At 45.3% G+C, this 27,779-nt stretch overlaps 1 protein-coding gene across 1 annotated transcript in view; it reads right to left on the reverse strand.

Annotated features, from left to right (window-relative positions):
• The window catches only part of HIF1A (hypoxia inducible factor 1 subunit alpha), a 43,632-nt gene that overhangs the window by 6,392 nt on the left and 9,461 nt on the right, over positions 1 to 27,779 (reverse strand). Inside the window, exons 2-10 of the mRNA XM_040411185.1 lie at positions 10,702 to 10,892; positions 8,232 to 8,377; positions 7,714 to 7,798; positions 5,600 to 5,712; positions 4,474 to 4,676; positions 3,140 to 3,246; positions 2,749 to 2,896; positions 1,335 to 1,561; positions 970 to 1,238 (exon numbers count right to left, since the gene is read on the reverse strand). Coding sequence (XP_040267119.1) covers positions 970 to 1,238; positions 1,335 to 1,561; positions 2,749 to 2,896; positions 3,140 to 3,246; positions 4,474 to 4,676; positions 5,600 to 5,712; positions 7,714 to 7,798; positions 8,232 to 8,377; positions 10,702 to 10,892 — 1,489 coding nt within the window. The remainder of the gene's footprint in view (positions 1 to 969; positions 1,239 to 1,334; positions 1,562 to 2,748; positions 2,897 to 3,139; positions 3,247 to 4,473; positions 4,677 to 5,599; positions 5,713 to 7,713; positions 7,799 to 8,231; positions 8,378 to 10,701; positions 10,893 to 27,779) is intronic.

Genomic DNA, 27,779 nt, shown 5'->3' on the forward strand with positions numbered 1-27,779 from the left:
CACACCATACCACATTGGGGTGAGCAGCAAGTTCTTGCATCATGTCATGCTAATACAATGTAGAAACTATGCATTCATTTCTAACGGGCTCAATTATATTTAAAAAAATAAAAAATAAAAATTTGAAAAAATGTCAAACAATAAAAAAAAACACCCACCCTTTACAAATTACTTTGGCAAAAAAGTCAAACTGGGACCAATCCTTAGAAGCTAGGTACACCTTTGGAGCAATTTATTATTATTGCATTGTACTCATTTTGAACTAAAAATCATTTTTTCAATTGATCTTTATAAAAAAAAAAAAAAAAGTTTAATCCCTGTCTCTATGCAGGATCTGACTTTTCAATGTTCCATCAGGCAGCTCAGCTGACGGCTCCTTATCTCTGACCTCCTACAGCTCAATTCTTATCTTTCTGATAAAAGAAATGTGGCTTAAATAAGAGTCTATGATTTTTTTGAGTAATTTAGAGATAAGATTTATTAGATGACGGCACAAAGTGAAAGTACAATTCACACAGCTAGACAGTTAACCCTTTGTGACAGACCGGCTCAATATTTTTTTTTTAGAAAGACCAATTGAAAAAATTATTTATAGCCCAAAATAAGTAAATTGCATAAATAAATAAAAATGCCCCCGACAGTGTACAAAGCCTTTAATGAATTGACAATATCCTACAGTTTTGTTTTCACAGCTCCTATGCAGACATATGTATCTCCATGGTTACAGACTACAAAGAAAACCTCTATGTAGTCTGATTTTGCAGTGGAGTTAATTCCTTTCCTATCTGTCCAGTTTTCTAGTTTACACTGGGTTAGCAAGAATAGACAGATGAGGGTGGTGTGGTGTCAGGAAAAATACACGGGGGACATGTTTTTGTACAGATTATTACTTCCCCTTTAAACAGCTCTTAGAAAATGGTTTGGGAGATTAGCCATCTAAATGCTAACGGTCTTTAGTTTTGGCTGTACCTCCGTGGAGCTCTGGCTGCTGCTGAGCTCGGATGGGCTGGACGGCTTGGAGAGTTGGGGTATGGTGAATGCCAGCTCCAGCTGTTCAGGACTTGACTCAATCTTTATCACCACCTCTCTGTTGAGTGCAGGGTCAGCACTGCTGCGCAGAGGCTTCGGCTTCTCCGGTGCTGGGATGGGAGACACCAACATGATCTCCGGTGGCTTACTGGTTGGGTGGAGCATTACATCATTATACAATGGAACCTCATCAAAGGACTGCTCAGAATCTAATGGAGGAAAAAACAAAAAAAAAAAAACACAGATTTAGCAGACTCCTAATAAAGACATGACAAAAAAAAGGGTACAATACACGGAATACCTACCGCTAGAACTGAAGTCTAATGCAATTATTTCATCGCCAGCATCTGGAGCAAGAACGGTCAGGGACTCTGGCTCCTTCTTCAATTCATCAAACAGACTGCTAGACATGTCGTCCTCTTTGTCCAGGTCAGTGAAGATGGGAGGCATCTTCACCTCGGCAGACTCGGCGGGCGCCAGAGTAGACTCTGTCTGGCCAACGGACAATATCAGGTCTTTCTCCACAATGCCACTAAATAAGAGAAGCAGTAGATCATGTAGACCATGAAAAAGACATCATTGACAGCGACTGAAGCTGCAGATATGCTAGGATATGCCCCCATTTTCTGATAGGTGCGGGTCCCAGAGGTGGGGAGAGCTGTGGCTACAGAGAGAACGAGATAGGAGCGGGGAGAGCTGTGGCTGGAGGACCCCGGATTTCCCAGGGTCAGTTCACTACAAAGCGCTGCTCCCATAGAAGTGAATAGGAGCGCACCGCGCATGCGCGGCCCCTGCTCTCATTTATTTCTATGGGGCAGATGGAAACAGCCGAGCCAGCGCTCGGCTGTTTTTGGCGGCCCCGTAGAAATGAATGGAGGGCGCCCGCCATTTCCCAGCTCTCGTTCTCCGCACCTATCAGACAATGGGGGTATATCCTAGCGATTTGCCCCCATTGTCTGTGATGGGAATACCCCTTTAAAGCTTCTCAGACGATTACATGAGCAGACAGCAAAATATATACTACACTTAGGCTGGTCGTGCACAGAAGATCAAAAATCAGCCAGGGGAACAAAATACTAATTTCAGAAGGATCGGGCAATATCTAATATGTGACCCAATACATGATGTAGATGTAGGAAAAAATTAGAATACCACTAGATTTCAATATGTCTGATCCTTTTTTTGCCGCAGGAGATAGAGTCTGGCAAGTGGCTAATTTCTCTCTCCCATGGAATAAAGATGCATGTAATGAGGGCACCAAGAGAGCCGATAATCAGCCCAGTAAGCATTTGGCTGCCATATATAATATGTGAACGGCCACCTTTACTGATGTAGCAGAACTGCCGTCAGCTGTTCCTTTTGTGCATTCACACAACCGTAGTGTTTTGCGGATCCACAAAACATGGATACCAGCCCGTGTGCATTCCGCAATTGCTGGCTGCCGCCATCATAGAAAATGCCTATTGTTGTCAGATTGTGGACAAGAATAGGACATGCTCTATATTTTTTGCGTAGCCGCAGAACGGAACTATTAAAATGAATGGGTCCGCACCCATTCCGCAAAACTGCGGAACGGATGCAGACTCATTCATACGGCTGTGTGAATGCGCACTAATGCGGTACAGTTACCTACAGTTCTATGGAAACCACATGAGATATCACAAGGACACACTCAGCCGGCCAAGTGAACGAGATAACCATGATCCGATTGGTACTTACCTCAAGACGTAGTTGACGCACACAATGCACTGTGGCTGGGAGTTCTTTGTGTTGTATATGACGGTGGCTTGCGTTTCCACCCAGACATAGCCCCCTTGCTTGGCTAGCATTCTGTACTGTCCTGAAGTCACCTGTCCCTTGGTGAACACTGGGTGAAGAAGAGAAGAGCATGTCAGTGGAAAAAATCTCTGCAACCGAGATTTTCAGAAGGAGAAGAAGAGCATCAGTAATTATGGATGGGGGGGAACCTTCCATATAAAGCCTATCGTGCATGTTACTATATAAGCTCTTCTGTAATCTCATGTCACAGGTCTAAATATCACAGCTTAGATTTTACTGTCCAGGTTCATCCAAATTGTTTGCCACTTGCAGGGGCCCCAAAATCACTTACTGTCGTGATGTGCCTTAGTCAGGTGGTCAGAGTCCAGCGCATGGTAATACTCATAGACTGACCGTCCGAGAAGCTCTTCTGGCTCATATCCAACCAGTTCTGTTACCCTGGTTTTAAAAAAATAATCATTTTCCTATGATTTTCATGCATATTTACATTAAAGTACATGTAAAAACATGAAAGATATCCTTATTAACCCCAATGTTTAAAAATTTTGTATTCTAGAATAACCGGTCTCAATGAAATGCTTTATGTTTTATCCTATTCCCTTCTTTGTCTCACTTGCTCGTAAAAATATGCATACGTTCTGTTTGGGCACCTTAATCACCATGTTGGTTTTCCCTTAAAGGGGTTCTGCACTTTGTTTTAACTGATGATCTACCCTCTGGATAGATCATCAGCTTCTGATCGGCGGGGGTCCGACACCCGGGACCCCCGCCGATCAGCTATTTGAGAAGGCAGTGGCGCTCCAGCAGCGCCGCGGCATTCTCACTGTTTACCGCAGGTCCACTGACGTCACGACTAGTATTAACTGGGCGGGGCTAAGCTCTGTTCACTTAAATGGAGCTTAGCCGCGCCCAGGCCAGTGATACTAGTCGTGACGTCAGTGGGCTGGCGGTAAACAGTGAGGAGCGCCGCTGCCTTCTCAAACAGCTGATCGGCGGGGGTCCCGGGTGTCTGACCCCCGCCGATCAGAAGCTGATGATCTATCCAGAGGATAGATCATCAGTTAAAACAAAGTGCAGAACCCCTTTAAAAAGAGGAGCTGTCACCTTTCCTGGCATTTCTGTTTTATAATGACTTGGGTTCCCTCATACAATTCTGGAGTAGTATTCTCATTAATCTTGTGTCATTCCTCTATTGTTCCCACTAGATGTTTATGAATGAATTGCCAACAATTTGAAATAAAGGTCCAACTGGATGTTACTAGTTGGGGTGTGCCCCCGCACAGTCTGCAACTATTCAATCAGTGTCGCTAGTGTCAGACTGTGCAGGAACACCATAACTTCTGGCAGGAATAATAAAGGAATGACAACAGAGCCATAAGAACAAATGTTCCAGAATTGTTATTACATGGGGAATGGCAGTAGTTACTAAAACAGACATGTCAGGAGAGGGGACAGTTCCTCTTTAACTACAGCTGCAGGAATTAACAACTACCAACAGAGGGCAGTGGTGTTCCACGAATCAGATTTCTGCACGGACACATGCATACTGTATCTAGCAACACAGAAGGCCAACTACAAAAAAAAAGGCCACATGGTCCATCCAGTCTGCCCTTTTATTATTTCTACATCTAATTTGTCGAGGCAATGCTTCCTTTCTGTACATACCTTTCATCACAGTAAGAGAACTTCATGTCAAGGCTGTGGCGGCTGAGAAAGGTTTTGCTGTCCAATGGGAATTCAATGTTTGATGGGTGGGGGATTGGCTCGCAGATCAGCACCATGCAAGTCATGGGTGGCTTTTTATATCCACAATGGTTCTGGTTGTTGCAGGAATCATAGACGCGCATGTGCCCTGTGCAGTGAAGGACCTGATATAAGACATAATGCACATGTTAGATCTTAAAGTGGACACTGGTGTCAATAAAATGGGTTTCAGTACGTCTTAAAGGGAGTTTGTCACCTCCAAAATCATACTGTCATGGTAGGTGCCTTGAAATAAACCCAAACCTTTCTTGTGAAAATCCAGTCCCTTAAACCTGAAAAATGCTTTTTTTTTTTTTTTTAATTCTTAGGCAAATAATGTTTTCCGTGCACCATAGGTGGAGAGACTCCACTGTGTCATTGCTACCGGCTCTAAAATCTCAGGGACTGTCAATCAAACGAGAGGGGAAGACGCTGGGTTGCATTATGGTGACTTGACGGTGCACCATATGGAGAGGCCCTCAGCCTTTCTGAGGATTAGGGCTCGTTCACAGGACCGTTGGGGTCACATGCCCGTGCTGTGAACCGAAAATTGCAGTCCGCAATGCACGGGCACCTTCCGTGGGGCAGACGCATGGGGATCGCAGACCCATTCACTTGAATGGGTCCGCGATCCCTCCGTTCCGCAAAAAAAAAAAAATAGAGCATGTCCTATCATTTTGCGGTGCGGAGGCACGGAACGGAACCCCAGAAAGCACTCCGTTGTGCTTCCGTAGTGTTCCGTTCCGTATCTCCAGATTTGCGAACCCATTAAAATGAATGGGTCCGCTTCCGTGATGCGGAATGACAACAAAGCAGTGCCCGTGTATTGCGGATCCGCAAATGCGGTCCGCAATACGGGAACGGGACACCAGCGGTCGTGTGAATGAGCCCTTACACAACTAGATTTTCTCAAGAAACATATGGTCCCTTTTCAGGTCCTATAACCTACATGGCGGTATGCTCACTGTAAAACCGATTTTGTAGGTGACAGACTCCCTTTAGCATCAAACATTTATTTAAAAATTTTCATGTGTTTCCCTCTTCTCACCTTCCATGTGGCAGACTTTATATTGACCGTTCTTCCTCGACTGGTGAGCGTGCACTTCATTCGCAGGAAGAAGCTCCGCTCGGTGATTTGTTCCTTCCCCTTTTTAGCTGGTCCTACAAGGAAACATCAATTGAATCAGTTAATAATCCTAGGTCAGTGATGGCTAACCTCCGGCACTCCAGCTGTAGTGAAACTACAACTCCCAGCATGCCCTACTCATTTCTATGCAGTTCTGAGAACAGCCAAGCATGTGTGCATCTTGGGAGTAGTAGTTTTGCCTCTAAAATGGCTGCTGTTAGCGCCGTAGCTGTAGTGATGAACAGCATCTATGATGTGACCATAGATCTGTAATAGGCGTGGACCAATGGACAAAAACCCCAACTTCCACCTTCACCTTGGCCGAGTGTGCAACTTATTTCAACAAAGGGGAGATAAGCGGTGAATACAAAGCTCTGGATCTGCTGATAATGGGGAAAACAACAAGATAAGTGTGCGTCTACACCTTAAAGGGGTTGTCCAGGATCAGAGCAGAACCCGGACATACCCTTATTTTCACCCAGGCAGCCCCCCTGAGGCTAGCATCGGAGCATCTCATGCTCCGATGCATTCTCTTGCCCTGCGCTACATCGCACAGGGCACGGGCTCTTTTGTTTATCATAACACGCTTCCGCCCGGCAGTGTGTTCGGTGAAGTCACCGGCTCTGATGGGCGTTCTTTAGCGCTGCCCTAGCCGTTTTACTGGCTAGGGCAGCGCTAAATCCCACCCATCAGTGTCGGTGACATCTCCTGGCAGCTCCATGGAGAGCCCCGGTACCTCACTGGATCTCCAAAAAATGCCTTTGCCCTGCATGATTTAGCGCAGGGCAAAGGAGAGCATCGGAGCATGAACTGCTCCGATGCTCAAGTCAGGGGGACTGCCGCGTTGAAAATGGAGGTATGTCCGGGTTCAGCTCTGAACACGGACAACCCCTTTAAGTGGCATTTTTGTGCACCTTTGTGGTTTTTAGTGGCATGTTTTGCACATGTGGCTTGTGGTGCGTTTTTGCAGTAAAAACACCAGCTCTGGATAGGAGCGGAAGGTCTAAAGCCCCCCTACACATATGTCCAGCTATCCGGCTCAGTTGCCCTCCGGCGTGAAGCAGCGGGGAGCTGAGCCAGAACTGATCCCACAGTTTTGTATAAGATTGTGCACATACATCCGATGCATCAGTAGTGATGCCGGATGTCAAATAGCGCCGGACAGAAAAACGCTGCATGCATGTATGAACGCCAAATCTGTGCACTGATATATATGAAGCTAGCCTAAGGGAAATCTGAAACGCACTGCTACTGTGCTCTTTTTAATGTGCCGGCGTTTTTGAGCCTTTGGCTTTTTTTTTTTTAAATGCAGGCTGTTGAAGCTTTTGGCTTTTTTTCTGTGTCTTTTTGACACAGAAAAACGTAAAAGAAAAAAAAAAAAACACTATAAAAACTGCACGTATTAAGGGGGAAAAAATGCAAGATTCTATTTTGCTTTTATAGTGAGAGAACATAAATAAATAAAAATTCGGACCAAATCGGTGCAGAGGCCCTAAAAATCGAACTCATCAGTTACCCGTTTCCCCCAACCAATGGCAAAGGGGATTAACAGTGGATCCTGTGTATTTGGAAGTTATCCGCTGGCCTAGAGGTAAACTTCACGTGCATGACCAGTGTCTGTTCACATTCTTCCATAATCCACCACTTTTCAGAGTATGATGCAACAAGGCAATCATCGGAATGTGCCTCGAGGAACTGGGTGTTCTGTTCCCAATTTCTGGCCTCTCTGAAGCCAACAATCCTGTTTCTCTCAGCTGGTAATGAATATCGTTATCTGATATTCTGGATGACGGATGGCGGAACGCTAATGTTTCTTAGGAAGCTTTGCTGTATAATTTTATGGGAAGGAGTTATCTAACTCCGATACATCCTGACCTAGACACGAGCGAGAAAAGACGACCTGCTTACGAGGGAGACCCCGTGAAGTCCTTCCTACAATGCAGCAGAAGTGTTGGGAGTGTTAGCTATTTTTGCAGAAGAGCCGATGCACGTGTTGTGGGAACTGTAGAGGAGGAGGCACTTTTACTAGTACGTACCATTCCTAAAGGTCAGCATCTCCCTCAGCTCTTCATGGTCACAAGGGTGGGTGAAGTCAAATACACTGTGCCCAGTAAGCTCAAACTGTGGAGCAAGAGAAGAAAACAAAACATGAATGCATGAACTGAATAGAATCAAATATAAAAAATGTAAAATACATAAAAAATAAATAAATTAAAATGAGAATACTTTTATATTTGTTTGGAATGGCACTCCTATTAGAACAGGGGAAGGCGGGCACCGTTCTCTGCTTTATAGCTCGCAGCGGGCACCTGCACTTCAGTGGTGACTATTCGGGCACGTGCACATGACCATATGCCGCGCTGCACAACAGTGCCCATAGATTTGGAAACTGTGCCGCGTTCCATTCGACTATATTACAGAGGTAAAATCCCCCCATTCATCATTGTTTCTAGGGGAGAATAAACCCCCTAATAACCCTTGCCATATGCACATTAAGAATGGTACGCAGACCCCTTAAAAACAAAATAATAATATCTACGAAACCCATCCATACCTGTGTAAGCCCCATGCACTTGTTGACATTTTCAGACAGGTATATCATGTCTCCTTCCTCAGTCAGGACCAAGACAAACCCTTCCAAGGCCTTCAGATAAAAGCAGTTGAGCTGCTTCTCCACTTCAGACTCGCTGTCCGCATCATCTGGAGGACACAGCGCATCATTAGCACACATGACGGAGTATCTCACCCCCAATACTAATATCCTGTTCATCTGCTCCAGGATTTAGTCTCATACACAGGTAGCGGACGCTGGGTGACAACTATTCACACAGCTTTCCACAGACCCTGCACGGCATACCTTACACATAGCTGTGGAATGTAACACGAGCCTGTGGGAAGCTGAGTGGCAGTGTATTAGGCCGTAGATAAAGAAGGCTACATAACCACAATGTCCTAGAGCTGATGCCGTGTAACGATCCATCTCCTCTCAAGGATGAGGCGCATGTGCCTCTGGCTTCACAAGGAGACGGGCACAGATGTACAACGGAAGTGAAGGCCACCCACAATTCAGATTTTGGCAATGTAAACAAGTCCAAAATACTGAACAGTTAATTCCTTAAAATGGGGTTATCCAACCCCTGTAATTCCCCCCAAAATGCCCAGGCTCCTCATACAGGTTATGCTTAGCCTGCTCCCCGACACCAGCGTAACTCCTGATGCGGGGTAAGTATAACCTGTATGAGGTGCCCAGGCAGCTTGGGGGGCATTATAGGGGTTGGATAACCCCTTTAAAGATACCTTTTGAGCAGATGCAGCTTTGCTGTTCTCTAACGCAGCCCTAGATCTTTGGCAAAGAAATTCTGGCTGCCTACAGCCACCACTAGAGGGAGCTTATCGCATACTGTTTAATCACCGATTTTAATGTATTGGCCCTGGACACTACCCATTTTAGGGCACAATCATTTTTTTGGTCGCCCCCGCCTACCAGAGCCAAGCATTTGATTTTTCTGTCAACACAGCCACATAGGAGCTTGTTTTACGAAGAATGATTTGTATTTTTTTAATTAAACATTTTGGGGAACATATAATGCATTGAGTGACTTCTCTTTTTGGGAGGGTAACGTGAGTTAATAGGATTATGTCAATACCCAATTTATATAGCTTTCATGGTTTACTGCTTTTGCACAATAAGGCCTCATGCACACGACCGTTGTGTGCATCCGCGGCCGTTGTTCCGTTTTCAGTTTTTTTTCGCGGACCCATTGACTTTCAATGGGTCCGTGGAAAAATCGGAAAATGCACCGTTTGGCTTCCGCGTCCGTGATCCGTTTTTCCAGTCCGTGAAAAAAATAGGACCTGTCCTATTTTTTTCACTGACAACGGTTCACGGACCCATTCAAGTCAATGGGTCCGTGAAAAATCACGGATGCACACAAGATAGTCATCCGTGTCCGTGATCCGTGTCCGTGATCCGTGTCCGTTTTTCCTATCATTTTCAATGCAAACTTGACTTAGTTTTTTTTTTCACTTTTCATGTCCGTGGATCCTCCAAAAATCAAGGAAGACCCACGGAAGAAAAAACGGTCACAGATCACGGAACAACGGAAATCCGTTTTGCGGACCGCAAAAAAAAACGGTCGTGTGCATGAGGCCTAAAACTGAGCTCTGACCACTATAAAGTGATAGTAAAAAAAAAATGAATCAGCACGGAACATCGCACGACATGGTGGTGTTCAAAAGGCTGAAATTTTCTTTAATCTTCTATGTCTACATACAGATTTATTATGTAAACCCAGTGCACTGAATGCATCTGAATAGGGATGAGCAAACGTCTGTTTTAGAAGTTCGCGTTCGGGTTCCGGTTACCGCAGGATTGCGTTATAGATCCCGTGACCACGGACCATTACTTCTATTCTGCGGTAACCGGAACCCGAACTTCTAAAACAGAAGTTCACTCATCCCTACATCTGAACTGATCGATCCGGTACAGTTTAAGATGCCAAACTATACTAGTAACCAAGTGTACAATGGGTGAAAATGGGCAAAGATGGTTCAAATAATCTATAAAACCTTTTCTCCTAACTTTTTAGGCAATTTTTGTTAATTGAAATGTAGGCATTAATAACAATAAAAAAAAAAAAATTATTACTACAACCAGGAAGCTCTATACTATAGTTTCCGGCACCGGTGTATTACATTGTATGGTGCCTTCTGCCTCTGCTCCATACACTGTATAGTTTCTGGTGCCAGGCTGTCCAAAACAGCTGATCAGCAGGGGGTGCCATGTGCCAGACGCCCATCAATCTGAAGCCTAGTTCACACCAGTGATTTAATCACAGATTGTGAGCCAAAACCCAAAAGCGGAGCCTACACGGAGAAAGTCTGATGGAAAGATCTGCACCTGTTGTGCATTTAGAGCTGCACGTGGTTTTGGCTCACAATCACTGAAGTGTGAACTAGGCCTGATATTTAAGAGCTCATCAATATCCGAATCCGCCGAGAAAGGAAGCATTACAGTTACTCACTTGCATCGAGGAGCCTTCTTATACGCAGATAGCTGATGGCGAGTCGCATTATGGAGGCTTTGTCAAGGTGGGAGCTGACATTGTGAGGCAACGGCAGCTGGTGGGAGAGTTCATAGAAGACCTCGGACTCTTTACTTCGACGACACCGCGCTGCATCTCTGGATTTCTCCTTCCGACGGTCTGAACTGATCCTGAAAGTAGATTTCAAATGTTCAGCATGTATTCATGTGCTGTTGTAGAAATGCCTTAAAGGGGTTCTCCAGGGCAAAAAAAAAAAAAAAAATACTTTAATATTATTTTATAATAAATATATTGACAAATACCTTTCATTACTTAGAATGGCTTGTTTTGTCTAGGGAGCAATAAAATGGCCGCCGTACACACAAAACCTGTCCTAATTACACAGGAGGACAAGTTACTTCACCACAATGAGCCATAGTGCTGCCTCATCCTCCTCTCTGCTCTGCTTGTCAGGAATCATGATCCTGAATACAGGTGAATCTCTGTGGGAATGGAGATGATGAGGAGTCATGAGAGGAGGGTGAGGTGTGGACAATGAGCAGTAGCACCTGTATGAAGTCTACATTACCACAGTCTGTCCTGTCCATCATGTCTCCTCATGAACCAAGTTCCCCAGAGATTCAGCTAAAGTTCTTATCATCTGTATTCAGGATCATAATACCTGACAAGTAGAGATGAGGATGAGGCAGCTCTTTGTAAAGTAACTTGTTGTAAAGTAACTTGTCCGCCTGTGTGATCAGGACAGGTTTTGCGTGTACTAATAGGACAGCGGCCATTTTGTTTCCCTTGATTGCTCCCCAGACTAAAACGAACCATTATAAATAATGAAAGGTATTTGGGATTGGGAATATGTTTATAATAAAGTAATATTTAAGTAGTTTTCATTTTCTTAATTCCCAGAGAACCCCTTTAAGCCATGTACTTTACGAAAATTCATATATCCACACATCTACTATTACAACACAGTATGACGGCACTTTATATTACATGCACAGTCTTCTGGATGACCAGGAAACTGGCGCAGAGCATTTCTTTTGGCAATAATAAGGCTTTGCAGCTTATTTACACAGAAACTTTATGACATTTTGTATTTTTTACACTACTTATGCCAGTTTTGAACAAGTGGGTGGGATCGTGGATGTGGTTAGCCTGTCAAGTGGATTTACCAGATTTATCAATTGTGTCTTTTTAAAAAGTCACAAAAATTGCTGCAGTCTTACTCCAGTAAAGAGGTAACATGGAAAGTGTAGTAAAGTAACAAAAAAAAAGTGGCAACGACTCAAAAATGCACCAAACATTGTGCGACAGTTGACAAATTAAGTGCCAATTACGGCAACGCAGACTCCTGCAAAACTGTCTTTATACATTTTTCTCATGGCAGGACTCCGATGGAAGAATATTGATGACCTAATCATTAATATCTGATCAGTGGGGGTCTGACACCCAGGACCACCACCAATCAGCCGTTTGATCAGCATATCAAGTATAGCGCTGTACATTGTATAGTGGCTATGACTGGTATTGCAGCCCAAGGCTATTCATTTTAAGGCCAGGGACACACGTGATGGAAAATCTGCACAAAAACCGCACGTATTTTGCTCCACTGAGAAGGATGAAAGGCGCTGTATAAATTGACATCCTGCAGATTTCAAATCACAATACCGCAGCTTTTCTGCTGCGTTTTTGTTTTAGCCGCATGGTGGATGAGAATTCAGAAATTCTCATCCACCATGCGGCTAATACTGAACAACACTGCGGATTCGCCACATGAAAATCCGCAGCGGCAAATACACAGCTAAATCAGTACAATTTTGACCCTGGCCCAGGCCATGTGAAGGTGAGCATGACGTCACTGGCCTAGGAAGGGACTGCAGCACTCAGCAGAGCATCGCAGCCTCTTCAAAAGCAGCTGACTGACTGGGGTGTGGAAGTCGGACCCCCACCAGTCAGACACTGATGACCTATACCGATACTTTGCTCCAGGAAACCCCTTTAAGCTGCATTTATAACCTTTATCAACTCTTCTGTACTGATCACGGTATATGTAAAGGTGGCCAAACATATTTAACACTAGAAGAAAACTCATGGACCTATACTTACTTTTTAAGACTGAAAAAAATAAAATTAAAAAAATTTGAACAATTTTTTAAATTACAAAAATGTGACCCATATTACAAACACTTGGGCCTATAAAACCAGATTATATACCCAGAAGGAGCTACTGTGATGACATTCACAAGGGCGGATGTAAGGGGACTGCAGATCTACTCTCCCCCTCCCCCAGTTTGTACCGTTGTTTAGACATGAAGCCCTCGGCTTTCTGGAATTTCCTCCCAAGTTTAAAGAGCAGGGAAGAGGCCGAGATGTACGGCACGGGAAGAGCGCTCAGGAAGCAGGTCCTGACTGGTTACAGAATGGAGACGAGATGCGACGTATGGAAAGCGGATGCACGGAGCCTGAGCGCTTCCAGAAATGACAAGATCATCACCCAGTTACCAAGAGTCGCAACGTGCCACGTGTCCTAAAACCTGACCGCTAACTTCCATCATACAACCTTGTACAAACATCCAGCTCATAGCAGCAGACGCTGTCTGGGGAGTAAACAGAACTACTCCATAAAATAGGCCTCTGTGCCATTTAAAGGGGTTGTATGCTTTAGACCCCCTCCCCCCCTCATGTATTAGAAAGGTCCCCTGACAATAAGTTCATCAGCTCAGGTACTTCGGTGGCCGATCGGCTGTAATCTGTAGGGGAACCCAACAATATTGCAATTGCCCTGCAGCGCCCCCACATGGGAGATGGGGAATTGCCCACTTCCCACTCATATCTTGCTGTCACACAGACCCTACCGATTTGTCGGCTCCTCCAGAGGAAGAAACTCTTCACGACCAGTCTCTGCTATGGCTAATACATGAGGGGGAAACCTCTCTAGTAACTGCCCGGCTGGGCGCTTCTACAGGCGACCCGAACCCTTTCAGATCCAATATCCTCTCTATGCAAGACACCTAACCTTCTGCGTTCAGCAATCCACTTTGGACTTGCAGAAATGGCAAAGATCTCCGCACTGGCACATCTACATAGAGCGACTCATACCCTGCCGAGTGCAGGCAGTGTGAAAAATAGGTCACAGGCTGTATGTGGCACTGTGCAGAACATACCTGGAATCTCAGGGTCCAGACAGCATCCGCTACAACCGCAGAGTGGAGGGGCAGCGACCAGTGCAATGTGAGTGGTTGTCAGCTCATAGTTTTCCAGCTATTGAAAACCTACAACTCCCAGCATGCAGCGAGTTGTCTGAGCTTTTAATATTGATGACTTATCCTCAGGATAGGTGTCAATATCAGATTGGCGGTGGTCCGACATCCGGCACCCCTGCGATCAGCTCACTTCCTTCTTTTGCTATGTCTACGGAAAAGCATAGGTCAACAATATTAAAAGCCCAGACAACCCCTTTAAGACATACTGCACGGCGATGCACAACTGCCAGGTACTTCTTTCAGGTTAAGTTGTCACTAAAAGGGTTTTTCTAGGGCTTAAATACTGATAACCCATCGGACTGCAGAGGGTCCTGCACCCCAGTCTGTTTGAGGGCCTGTGACATCAAGTCCATCCGGCACATGGCCATTCTGCAGCTAGGCCCCATTCAGTCCCACCAACCTGACAGTGATGACCTATGCTAAAGACAGACCAGAATATCTAAGTTATGGAAAACCCCTTTAATGCCAATTCTCTTATTTCCTGAAGCCTCAATAGAACTGATGTTTTAGGAACCTTACATAGTCATACGTGTCCTGTCCCTATGAAGTGGCCTGTAAATAGGATATTGAAAGTGGCCATTCACCATCACACAAGGCCATGAATGTAGAGGGTGGAAGTGGCAACTGCTTCAGTCACAAATAGCCACGAAGGACCCGTCACCTCTACTGACGTGGCTGGTTTAGTAAATGCTTACATCCCCCTTGAAAGTTTTGTGGACTTCTTTTCTTAACACTGTGCATTGTGCCATTCCGCTGTTATTCCTCCTGAATATATATGAAGGACACAGGGAGGGCCAAAAAATGGACACACAGGCATGAAACAAATGAACGATTTTTTCACCGACGTCAAACAGACACGGAAATGTGAACGAGGCCTAAATTCACCCTGAAATCCGGATACAAGCGACATACTTGCGTCTTCAAAAGTACAAGTCACCGACGGTAGCTGTGGTCTCAAATGAATTTTCTGAAAATGTTAACCACAGGTTTTTTTTCTATTAGTGAGAAGGTTCCTATCAGATAAGCGGCGCTGTACAGCCGGCAGCGAGATTGTAATCACCGGGGAACCTGAACTCGAAAACACTTCTAGTTTTAGTGCTTTAAAGGGAACCCGTCATCCACTTTGTGATGCCCATACTAACAGCAGTATAAAGTATAGACAGGTGAGTGGATTTCAGCGGTCTGTCATATACAAGTAAAAAGTAAGTGGTTGCCGAGAACCAACATCACAATCCTTGCAGACTGGGCCTGGAAAGTAGTCCCGGCCACCTGAGAAGAGTCCTGGTTATCCATGAGTTCCTGCTCTCCTGCCCACCTGCTGACAGTCTTCTACCTAGTTTTCTCTCTTTCTCTCTAGGAGAGAACTGCCAGAACAGGAGGACCTCTGTTCCTGGATATCACGGATCGAATGGATTGTGAAATGTCTGATAAACACAATGAGGCTCTAAAGTACCATGGAAAGTATTAGGTTAATGCCTATTGTCCAGCATACAAAGGTACAAGGGGCATCAAGCCTCCTCTGAGAATGAGTGGCGAACTATACCACCCAACATGCCCCGAGTTGTAGTTCTGCAAAAGCTGGAGCCACAGGTTGGAGACCACTGTTTAAGAGCAATCTAGAAATCTTGCGATTAATTTTTTAAGGATCGGACCCCGTGGTGGTGCTCCTGGCTGCACTAAAACTGTGCAGATGCTGGCTGTCACGGGTGTGCGTGGCTCGGCCTCACCATAGAAATACCTAGTCTTGTCTGCAATACGGACAACAATAATGCATGATCTATAATTTGCAGAATGACATCCGTGTGCTGTCCGCATTTTTTTGCAGCCCTATAGAAATGAACGGGACTGCGCATGATCCGAAAAAAATTTGGATTGGACACGGGCTGAAAATATGGTCGTGTACATGAGGCCTTAGAATGACAAATCTGGGGTATGTGGATGAGTTTTTGCAGCCCGATCCGCCTGCATCATACTGCCAATTGTAGCAGATTCGGGGTGCAGCACGAGTCCAGAGCCTTGTACTGCAGCACTCCGAGACATTGTGGTTAGGGATGAGCGAATCGACTTCGGATGAGACATCCGAAGTTGATTGGCATAATACTTTGAATACTGTACGGAGCGAGCACTCCGTACAGTATTAGAATGTATTGGCTCCGATGAGCCAAAGTTATTACTTCGTGAAGTCTCGAGAGACTTTGCATAATAACTTCATGAATTAATTTCTTCTGTAAAACCACATTTCCCGAACCCGGGCTCAGTTCCAAGGTACCACTTGGAACCAACCAGAGTTCGGGAAATGGTTTTTTACAGTAGAAATTAATTTATGAAATTATGCGAAGTCTCTCGAGACTTCACGAAGTAATAACTTTGGCTCATCGGAGCCAATACATTCTAATACTGAGTGCTCGCTCCGTACAGTATTCGAACAAAGTATTATGCCAATCGACTTCAGATGTCTCATCCCTAATCGTGGTACTCCAAGAGCTGCTATGTGGTAAGAGGTGAGAATACCTCTGTACACGGCATGTGTTGGAACATGCAACACTTTTTTTCCCCTCACCGGATTTATAAAGAAAAAACTAAAAATTCTCTATGAAATGCACTTGGAAAATGTACACATGTAGCTTATAACAGATACTTAAAGGCACTGACCAGAATTTTGATATTGAAGGTTTATAATAGATCACCAATATCAGACCGGCGGGGTTCTGGGTCACTGATCAGCGGTTTCATTGTAGCTCCGGACCCAGATATACCCAGTTACGAGCTTCGCTCAATACGTAATGGGAGACGCTGTGTATATCAGCCGCAGAGCTGGAAGGGAATAACTGATCGACTGGGGTGCTGGGAGTCATGCTTGGTATTGCAGCCCCTTCACTTAAATTGGACCGAGCTGCGTCAACGCCATGTGACATCACTGGCCTATGAAGAGGCCTAAGGCTACTTTCACGCTCGTGTTTTGGGCGGATGCGCCATGGATCTGTAAAAACGGATCCATTACAATAATACTACCACATGCATCCGTCATGAACGGATCCGGTTGTATTATATGTAACATAGCCAAGACGGATCAGTCATCAACTCCATTTAAAGTCAATGGGGGACGGATCAGTTTTCTATTGTGCCAGATTGTGTCAGAGAAAACGGATCCGTTTGGGTCAGTTTCATCAAGCGGACAGAAAAACTCTGCAGGCAGCGTTTTGGTGTTCGCCTCCAGAGCGGAATGGAGACGGAACGGAGGCAAACTGATGGATTCTGAGCGGATCCTTTTCCATTCAGAATGCATTAGGGCAAAACTGATCCGTTTTGGAGCGCTTGTGAGAGCCCTGAACGGATCTCACAAACGGAAAGCCAAAACGCGAGTGTGAAAGTAGCCTAAGCGCTCAAGGAGCACTGTGGCCTCTTCATACAGCTGATCAGCAGGGTTACCGGGAGTCAAACCTGGGGTTGTCACGATACCCAAATTTTGATTCGGTTTCGATACCATAAAAAAGTTTTGCAATACTCGATACCACGCGAAAAAAATAAAACACCAAAAAAAGCCGCGTGCATTCTGCATTTTATGGAACGTCCGGCCCATAATAGTACAGTCCGATCGTATTTTTTAGGGGAACAAGGTGACTAAAAAAAAAAAAATTTGCAAATTGCGCAGTTTTTATTTATTTTTTTCTGTTACGGCGCTCACCGCATAGGACATTTTTTAAGTATTTTAATAGTTTAAACTTTTCGGACGTGGCGATATGTAATATGTTTATTTATTGTTTATATATTTTATATGTAAAATTGGGAAAGGGGGTGATTTATACTTAATATTTTGTTTTTGTTTTTTACTTTTTATTTAATAACCATTTTCCCCCTTAGGGGCCAGAACCTGGGATCTGTTAATCCCTTGTCATATTCACCCTGATAGAGCTCTATTAGGGTAAATAGGATCTCACACTCTCCCTGCTGCCCTGTGCATAGTACACACAGCAGCAGGGAGATTACCATGGCAGCCAGGGCTTCAGTAGTGTCCTGGCTGCCATGGTAACCGATCGGAGCCCCAGGATTACACTGCTGGGGCTCCGATCGGAACTGCCTCCAATGAGGGGGAGGGGACCCTGTGGCCACTGCCCCCAATGATTTTAATACTGGGGAGGAGAGCGCAACGCACCACCAATGATAATATTAAATTCTGAACTAAGTATCATGATCTGCACAGCAGCGCCCAGGGATCTCACTGCAGTTACTATTATCCTTGGGCGGCACTCCGTTCTCCCGCTATGTCCTCCGGTATCTTAGGGGACTTGGTTATACTAGGCGGAGACTGCTCTTGTTCTCCTGGGCGTCTCCTTCTCCCAGGCTGTGAGCTCTGCGATTGGCCAGCGCGACAGCGTGGGAGAAGGAGACGCCCAGGAGAACAAGAGCAGTCTCCGCCCAGTATAACCAAGTCCCCCAAGATACCGGAGGACATAGCGGGAGAACTGAGCGGCGCCCAGGGATAATAGTAACTGCAGTGAGATCCCTGGGCGCTGCTGTACATATCATGATACTTCGTTCAGATTTTTATATCATCATTGGTGGCGCAGTGCGCCCACCCCTCTCTCCTCATTGGTAGCAGCGGCACAGGGGGGAGGCAGAGACTGCTTCCTTCTCCCCTGCGCTGCTGAGGAGAACACGGAGCACGCTGAGAGCAGCGCGCTCCTTGTTCTGACACTAGTCTGCGTAGAAGCGAAGCCTAGTATCGAAAAAAAAAGGCAAATCCTGGTATCGAGGTCGATACCAGGCAAAAGTATCGATTGGGTATCGAAAATTCGATACCCGAAACAACCCTAGTCAAACCCTCACCAATCTGATATTGATGATTGGCCGTCGATATGTAAATCCTGAAGAAACCCTTTAAAGGGCATCCCCATTTTTTGCAGATCACATGTGGACCCATTCACTTCAATGAGGCTGCAAAAGATGCGGACAGTACACAGTGTGCTGTCCGCATCTGTATGTCCATTCCGCTGCCCCGCAAATATAAAAAAAAAAAAAAAAAGGGAACGTGTCCTATTTTTGCCCGTATTACAGACAGTTCTATTATGGGCCGGACGTTCCATTCCACAAAATATGGAACGCATATTTGCGGACCGCAAAAACGGCTATGGCCGTGTACATGAGCCGTTAACCAGATGATTTTGTAAAGAACCAAACTCTGACAATATGGTTGCCCCCATAATCACGGACATAAAAGAAAAAAAAAACCACTACTCTCAGAAACCAAAAATGTGCAGGAATCAGATTCAACAAAATCTGAAGCCTACAGAGCTAAAACCAACTGGATAGCACTTTACAAACGGAGTAAGTGGGCCACCTACTATTATAACCACCAAAAACACATTGCAACCATAGAAAGAAATACTTAACCTCGCTGAACGTCTCCACGTCAGGCCTCGGCTAGCTCTGCTAATCTGCCACAACATGCCTTGTACGTCGCCTTTGCAAGGTTGATAAAGAAGTCTTCTAATCTAGGACGTGTTTACAGGTTATGCAACCATATAGTCAATGAGTAACTGCAGTCCATAACATACTGCACGAGCTGACCACACTGCGTCTGCTGCTGCCGTCCCCGCTTTTAGGATGCTCGCTGCTTTGGAATACTCTATGGTGTACACAGCATTGATCCTTAGGGTGGGTATTGCCCACAAGTTCTTTAGTATATGGAAAAAAATAAATAAAATCATACTACTTATTTTAGAAATCTCTTACCCTGGGAGCCATAGTTATAGCACGTACAGGACACATCGTGAACTGTGGGGCCAACTTTAGAGACCCCTGGGACCACATGGAGGCCCTTTAAATGGCTGTAGTATATGAACAGGCCAGGTTTATCAGATTAAGGGCTCGTTCACACGAACGTATTTTGCTTTCCGTACACGGGCCGTTTTCTGCGCTCCGCATACGGAACCATTAATTTCCCTCTGTGTGCTGTCCACATCCGTTGCTCCGTTCCGTGGCCCCATAAAAATGTTGAGTCCTGTCCTATTCTTGTCCGTGTTGCGGACAAGAATAGGCATTTCTATAATAGGCCTCCTGATCTGTTCCGCAAATTGCAGAAGGCACACGGGCGCCATCCATGTTTTGTGGATCCGCAATTTGCGGGCGCAAAAAATGGCACGGTCGTGTGAATGAGCCGAGGCCTCTTTCACACAAAAGTTTTTGTTCCCATTTCCGTTCCGTATACAGAACCATTCATTTCAACGGATCCAAAAAAAAAAAAAAAAAAAAAAAAAAAAAAACGAAGGTACTCCGTATGCCTTCTGTTTCCGTATTTCCGTTCAAAGATAGAACATGTCCTATTATTGTCCGCATAACAGACAAGGATAGTGCTGTTCTACTAGGGGCTAAATGTTCCGTTAGACAAAAAAACTGAATGCACACGGACGTCATCCGTATTTTTTGCGGATTCGTTTTTGCAGACCGCAAAATACTGAAAGACATACGCTCGTGTGCAAGAGGCCTAAGGCTACATGATGTCTTGCAGGTTTACGACATAAAAGATTGCAATGCTGTACTACTAGATTGCAACTAATGATAGAGTATATGATCATGCTGCAACCTGTAAGGGCCCCCGACAGCCCTCTTGGATTTACATGCACCCACATTCACTATCATTAGGTGTGATTGGCAGCATGTACCCCCAGCATTAACGCAGTGCTACACTATGACTTTTGGAAGTGCAGGAGACATCTGCAGTCCACAAGGCTGCTTATAACGCCATGCAATCCTCCGGACTGTAAATGAAGATCAGCAGCTGTACAAGGAGTCTCAGACTAGCAGTAGCGTCTCTTGCTCTGAGGAGGGGCCCCGAGCGGAATATGGCTGTGTACACGTGAGAGATTAGTGCATGACCCGGTAACCTTCACACTCCATATTCACAAGGACTCTAGTTCACGCCCAAAGCCTGTGGATCACCGAGAACATATAAACTCAGGTTATTAATTTGCAAAGAACAATAAATAGCATGCAAAGAAAATCCAAACTACCGGAGCCCTTCCAGAGGAGAACCCTGGGTGTATACAGCACTTGTCCATATATCTGCACAACTAATGATATATGCAAAGAGTGCAGAAAAGGTGCAAGAAATCTGCACCAAAGCCACACAAAAAATGCCCCAAAATCTGCACTATATTGCGGTTTTGGTGCATTTTTGTGCAGATTTCCTGCAGGTCTCACCCATCCATTGAAAAGGGCCAAATCTGCGCAAGGAAAACACAACAATTGAAATGCTGTAGATTTCAAAATCCGCACGGCAGGTCAATTCCCGCAAAAAAGCAGAGTTTACAAGAGATTTATCTAATCTCATACACTTTGCTGGGACTGTACTATGTCAAGGTTTTTCTGCACAAAATGTGCATCCAGGTGCAGGTTTCTATGTTACTTGTGGTTTTCTGTGCAGATTTGCCCCAAGTCTCATCCTTGCATTGGAAACGGTAAAATCCACACCAAACATTGCACAAATCAGGTCAATTTCTACACGAAAAAGGGCAAAAAAAATGCAACGTGTACACGAGATGTTTAACCTCGTACAGTTTGCCGCCACTGTACTACACTGTGTTTTCAGCCATGTAATCCGCAATGTGTGCAGGTAGCCTTAGGCTGGGTTCACACGGGCGTTGCGGGAACACCCGCGATTTTTCCGCGCGAGTGCAAAACATTGTAATGCGTTTTGCACTCGCGTGAGAAAAATCGCGCATGTTTGGTACCCAAACCCGAACTTCTTCACAGAAGTTCGGGCTTGGGATCGGTGTGCTGTAGATTGTTATAAGGGGAAATAATACATAGTTATAAGGGAAAATAATAGCATTCTGAATACAGAATGCATAGTAAAACAGCGCTGGAGGGGTTAAAAAAAAATTAAAAATAATTTAACTCACCTTAGTCCACTTGATCGCGTAGCCCGGCATCTCCTTCTGTCTCCTTTGCTGAACAGACCTGTGGTGAGCATTAATTACAGGTAAAGGACCTTTGGTGACGTCACTCCGGTCATCACATGATCTTTTACCATGGTGATGGATCATGTGATGACCGGAGTGACGTCACCACAGGTCCTTGACCTGTAATGAATGCTCACCACAGGTCCTGTTCAGCAAAGGAGACAGAAGGAGATGCCGGGCCGCGATCAAGTGGACTAAGGTGAGTTAAATTATTATTTTATTTTTTTTAACCCCTCCAGCGCTAGTTTATTATGCATTCTGTATTCAGAATGCTATTATTTTCCCTTATAACCATGTTATAAGGGAAAATAATAATGATCGGGTCAACATCCCTATAATCTCCTAGCAACCGTGCCTGAAAATCGCACCGCATCCGCACTTGCTTGCGATTTTCACGCAACCCCATTCACTTCTATGGGGCCTGCGTTGCGTGAAAAACGCAGAATATAGAGCATGCTGCGATTTTCACGCAACGCACAAGTGATGCGTGAAAATCACCGCTCATCTGAACAGCCCCATTGAAATGAATGGGTCGGGATTCAGTGCAGGTGCAATACGTTTACCTACCGCATTGCACCCGCGCGGAAATCTCGCCCGTGTGAACGCAGCCTTAGGGTAGGTACACACAGGACAAACTACAGCAGGAAGTTCTGCAGGAAAAAGTACAGCAAAACACACAAGTATCGCATGCAATTTCTGCAGCAGAACTGGCTGTGGATTTCATCTTCTACATCGCTGAAACACACCGTGGGGACCCGCAGCATAAATGGACATGGCAGGTCAACGGAGGCAGGGTTCACGTGTGACTGGTTAGCTGCGGATTTGCTGCAGCAGAAAATCTGCTGCATTTCTGCTTCTAATCTGCAGCAGAGAGAAAAAAAACACACACAAAAGGGTGCGTTCACATGCTATAGATTTTGTTGTAGAAAAGCTGTAAATTAGAAGCAGTTTCATTTTTGCATTGAAAAGGGTGAAATCCGCAGTATAAATTGATATGCCGCAGAGAACTGCTGAAAGCTCATTCACTATGCTGGTGCTGTACAACGCACCAAAATCCGCAGCTAATCAGTCACGTGTGAACCCAGCCTTAGGCTTCTTGCATACGACCGTATGACTTTTTCTGTCTTTTACGGTCCGCAAAAAATGGATCCACAAAAAATACGGATGATGTCCGTGTGCATTACGTTTTTTACGGAACAGCTGGCCCCTGATAGAACAATACTATCCTTGCCCATTATGCGGACAATAATAGGACATGTTCTATCTTTGAACGGAACGGAAAAACGGAACGTGTGCAAGAGGCCTTTTTGCTGCAGTTTTCTTTCTTAGCCCGTCGATGAGATTTCTTAAAATCCCAGCCACTTTGCTGCATGGAAATCCGTGTGGACATGGCCTCAGATAAGTTTTATCCTGGAGCTCGAGGACTCTTGGCACCTCCACCGATCAGCTCGGATGTGTGCCGTGCCCATTTACTGGTTACCTGGCACAGCTCCGTACATTTTGTAACAGCTCTGCCAGGTTTTGTACCTCTCTGCAGCTCAAGTGAACGAGGACGGAGCTGCAATACCGGGCACGGCCACCACCAAACACATGGCGCCGTGCCAGGAAAGGAATAAAAGTGACACGGCACTGATTAAAGCACCGCAGCCCCATCAGTCAGCACCTACTCAAGTGCAAGAAGTGAAATTGTGAATCCAGCCTTGGAAACCTCTCTGATGCCAAGTTTAGGCCACATGCACACGACCGTATCAGCTTTGCAGTCTGAAAAATATGGATACCTTCTGTGTGCAATCCACAATACCATTATGGCTAGTCTTGTCTGCAAAACGGACAAGAATAGGACAGGTCCTATAATTTGTGGGATGCATATACGAATGGGGACAGCACTCGGATTTTATCCGCGTGCTTTTTTTTTTTTTGCCGACCCACATAAATGAATGGGTCTGTGTGCAATCGGCAAAAAAATGCGGATCCAAAATACGGTCGTGTGCATGAGGCCTTAAAGTGCTGCCATATACAGAAGCTCCTTTAGACTTTCTTTTTTGCATGGTCACTGCATTTCAGCCTTCAGGGGGATTTAACTATAGCGGTCAGACATATCTGTAAAAAATAAATCAAGGCAACTGGACTTACTGTAGATTTCACTGAAACATTTTCAAGAAATCTACAGTAAGTCCAGTTGCCTTGATTTATTCTTTACAGATATACCATGACCTGGATAAATGAGAACCTTCACAGACATATAGCGGTCAGATGTACAATGTGACTGTCATGGCTTGCTAGAAGTTGTAGTTCCTCTCCCGCTGGAGCGTCTCGGTTTGGAAACAACTGGTTGACGTAACTAATCACCAAAAAAAAAAAAACATTAGTCCTGGTGACATTTAGACAGTACTGATGCTTCCATTTTTGCTAAGATCCACATAGTTCACTTTGTTAGTAGAACTGTAGAGACAAGTAAAAAAAAAAGAAAATAAATCAGGATAAACCAGTAGAACTGGAGGCCGGCTGGTGTAAGGTTTCAACCACTACATACGGTAAATGGACAATACACCAAAGAAAAAAGTATGTGCGCTCAATTAAGGGCCACATCGAATCGCCGTGCCCTATATGACTGGAGTGACAAATGGGACATCAAAGTGTGACTTCTGACTTCAAGAAATTCTCATTAGCCTATAACTAAAAGGGTTTTCAGGGATTTTGATATTGCCAGCCTATCCTTATGGGATAGGCAGGTTATGTTGTGTGTATGTTGGGGGGGGGGGGGGCGCGACTCTACCCCAACAGATGTCAGGGAAAACAATCTGCAAGTTGACTTTCGGCATGCCAGATACGTTAAGCTCATGGGAGATATGGTGCAATGTCTGGAAGAGGTTTAGTCTACTGCCCCAAAGACAGCACATGCAAGCTCAGCTGAACCGCCCAAGCATGTGTATGGGGAAGTCAGAGAGAGAAGTGTCGCCAAACTTATGGCCACCTATAGGACAATCTCTCAATATCAGAATGGTCGCAATCTGACTTCCAGTACCCCACCCATCTCCTGAATGAAGGGACCCTCCATGACAGTGAGCTCTTCATTGTTTACCACACACAGTGCCAAACATCTGATAGTGGCCGTACCTGGTATTGCAGTTCACTTTAAAGGGGGTTTCCAAGACTTTAATATGGATAGGTCATCAGCATCTGATCGGTGAGGATCCGACACCCAGGACCCCCGCCGATCAGCTGTTTGAGATGGCAGCGACGCTCACAGTAGTGTCGCAGCCTTCTCCAGCTTTTCCGAGGTCACATGGCTCCTGCACAGCCGCTACACAATGTACGTCCCTGTGCGTGGCGAGCACAGAGAAGGCCGCGGCGCTCACAGAAGCGTCTGTGCCTTCCCAACCAGCTGATCAGCACGGGTGCTGGGTGTCGGACCCCCACCAATCAGATGCTCGGAAAAACCCCTTTAAACACAGCCGCTACCATATCTACTTCACTGTGTCTGGTAAACAATAAATGGGATGTCAGCAGCCCCTCGGCCAGATCCCTGGGGTTGCCAGGAGCTGGACCCCTATCAATCTGGTATCGATGACCTATACCAAGGATAGGCCACTAGTAAAGTCTTACCAACCATTTAGCGGCAGCACAGCTAGAAAAGACATGGAAAAGAACCGCCTTTGTTTCATGACTACCAGACACTAATGTTCTGGACAGTTTACCTTGTTACAATGTATTAGTAAACCGAAAACTGTCAGAAAATCGCAACATTTTAATAATAATAGAAAACAAGATGTCAGCGCAACACAGAAGAGCGGTCACATCACACCGTGCGGAGGTACTACAGGCAGCCGGAATGTAATGCGGGACAGGCCATCTAGTCTGCAGGTTATACCAGTCCAGTGGAATGACTCACTAACCGACCGTGTACATGGAGAGAGCTGTCAATCACTGGGCAGGACCGCCCACTGGACTCCTCAGTCCAGAATGAGCTGGGATTTAAAAGGATATCTACAGTTTCAGATCAATTTGCAGGATACGCTGCCACGTGTGTGTATACATGAGTGACAGCTCCATTTCTGACCGTTATACGACTTGTGTCCTGCATTGCATTATTGTTCTTCCCTCTGTAGGCTCCATCTCTAATTCGCAGTGGTCTCTGAACTGGTGTGTGGAGATGGAGCTGTTATCATGTCTGCCAGTAGACTACACATGAAGACTCCTAACTCTCTCTCACACCAAGAATCCCTTGGAAGCACCATAGAGGACATTACAGAGAAGTACTGAGAAGTATAGATGCGAGAAAAGCACTGGGGGTGAGACATACCACTACTAGCTGCTCCATCCTCTGTGTCCCATTAACTGTAGCTAAGGGTGGCTACGCCCTTACATCTATCGGAGCTGGCAGGTTTTTGCAGTTCACGGATGCGGCCTGGCCGGATACTGCCGTTCACAGCCAAAAAATATTGCTTGCAACAAAACCCAGCACTCATGCCAGAACCCAGCCAAATTCCGTTACAGTCAATGGCGTCCGGCAGTGAAAGGCAGTATCCGGCTATCCGATAAACACAAGTGTGTACCTATCCTAACTCCTCCCCCCTCCCCTCTCCATATACTTCTATGAGGGCTTCAGTGAGTTGACGGTCCATCTTAGTCTCTTAAAAACACATTTAGCAGAGAACTCAGAGCGGATGCTAATTTAGGAGAGGGAATGCAGATGAGAGAAGAAAGAGGCTCTTTTCTCTGATAAGACATATTACAAAGGCGTCTTATACTCGCCTGTGCTATGTATTTTTATATATATATATCTGACCAGCTCCTCCACGATATCATTTCTCCATGTTGGACATGACATTCCCTCCCTTCCGGTGTCTGTATTAATCTCTCTGGTTTTCTTCTTCACTCGGTGTGCATTTATAATGGCATCGCCCAGGGACATGCTCTGATGCAATTATATGCACTGAACAGTTGGCCTGTCAGGAAAGGGTGTCATTAAATGACAGAGCCGACACGTGAGCCGTAAGTCAAAATGACTTCACAGGAGCCGTCCACGCCGAGCGATGTCAGGTCTCATCAGATGGAGAACGGCTCCCATCCCGGAAAAAGAAGGGTTTCCTGTAAACCTGCGGTGGGCAAACCACCTACACTACAGCTGCCGTGAAACTACAACTCCCAGCATGCATACTTGCTATGATCTTCTGGGAATTGTAGTTTTACAACAGCTGGAGTGACCTCTGCTATAAACCATTGACTTTTGGAGCTCAGGTAAGGGTACTTTCACACTAGCGTTTTTCTTTTCCGGCGCTGAGTTCCGTCCTAGGGGCTCAAATCCGGAAAAGAACTGATCAGTTTTATCCCCATGCATTCTGAATGGAGAGTCAGTCCTTCAGGATGCATCAGGATGTCTTCAGTTCAGTCTTTTTGACTGATCAGGCTTTTCAGAAAAACGTAGCATGCAGTATTTTTACCTCCGGCCAAAAAGCCTGAACACTTTGACTGAACGCCGGATCAGGCCTTTTTCCCATTGACTTGCATTAACGCCGGATCTGGCGCTGTGTGTTCAGTCAAAACGGATCAGGCTTTTGCATGTTAAACCCGAAAAATGTGAAAAAAAAGTTAAAGTCCATAAATGGCGGATCCGTTTTTTTCCAATGCATTTTTTCATTGTGATCAAAATCCTGATCAGGATTCAAATGTAATCCGTTTTCACACGTTTTTCCGGATCCGGCGGGCAGTTCCGGTGTCGGAATTGAACGCCGGATTAAAACAACGCTAGTGTGAAAGTAGCCTAAGGCACCGGAAAAAGAAATCTCATCTGGGTAAATGTATCTATGTATGTATGTATCCATCTATGTATGTATGT

Source organism: Bufo bufo, chromosome 11, assembly GCF_905171765.1.
Source record: "Bufo bufo chromosome 11, aBufBuf1.1, whole genome shotgun sequence".
Taxonomy (NCBI): domain Eukaryota; kingdom Metazoa; phylum Chordata; class Amphibia; order Anura; family Bufonidae; genus Bufo; species Bufo bufo.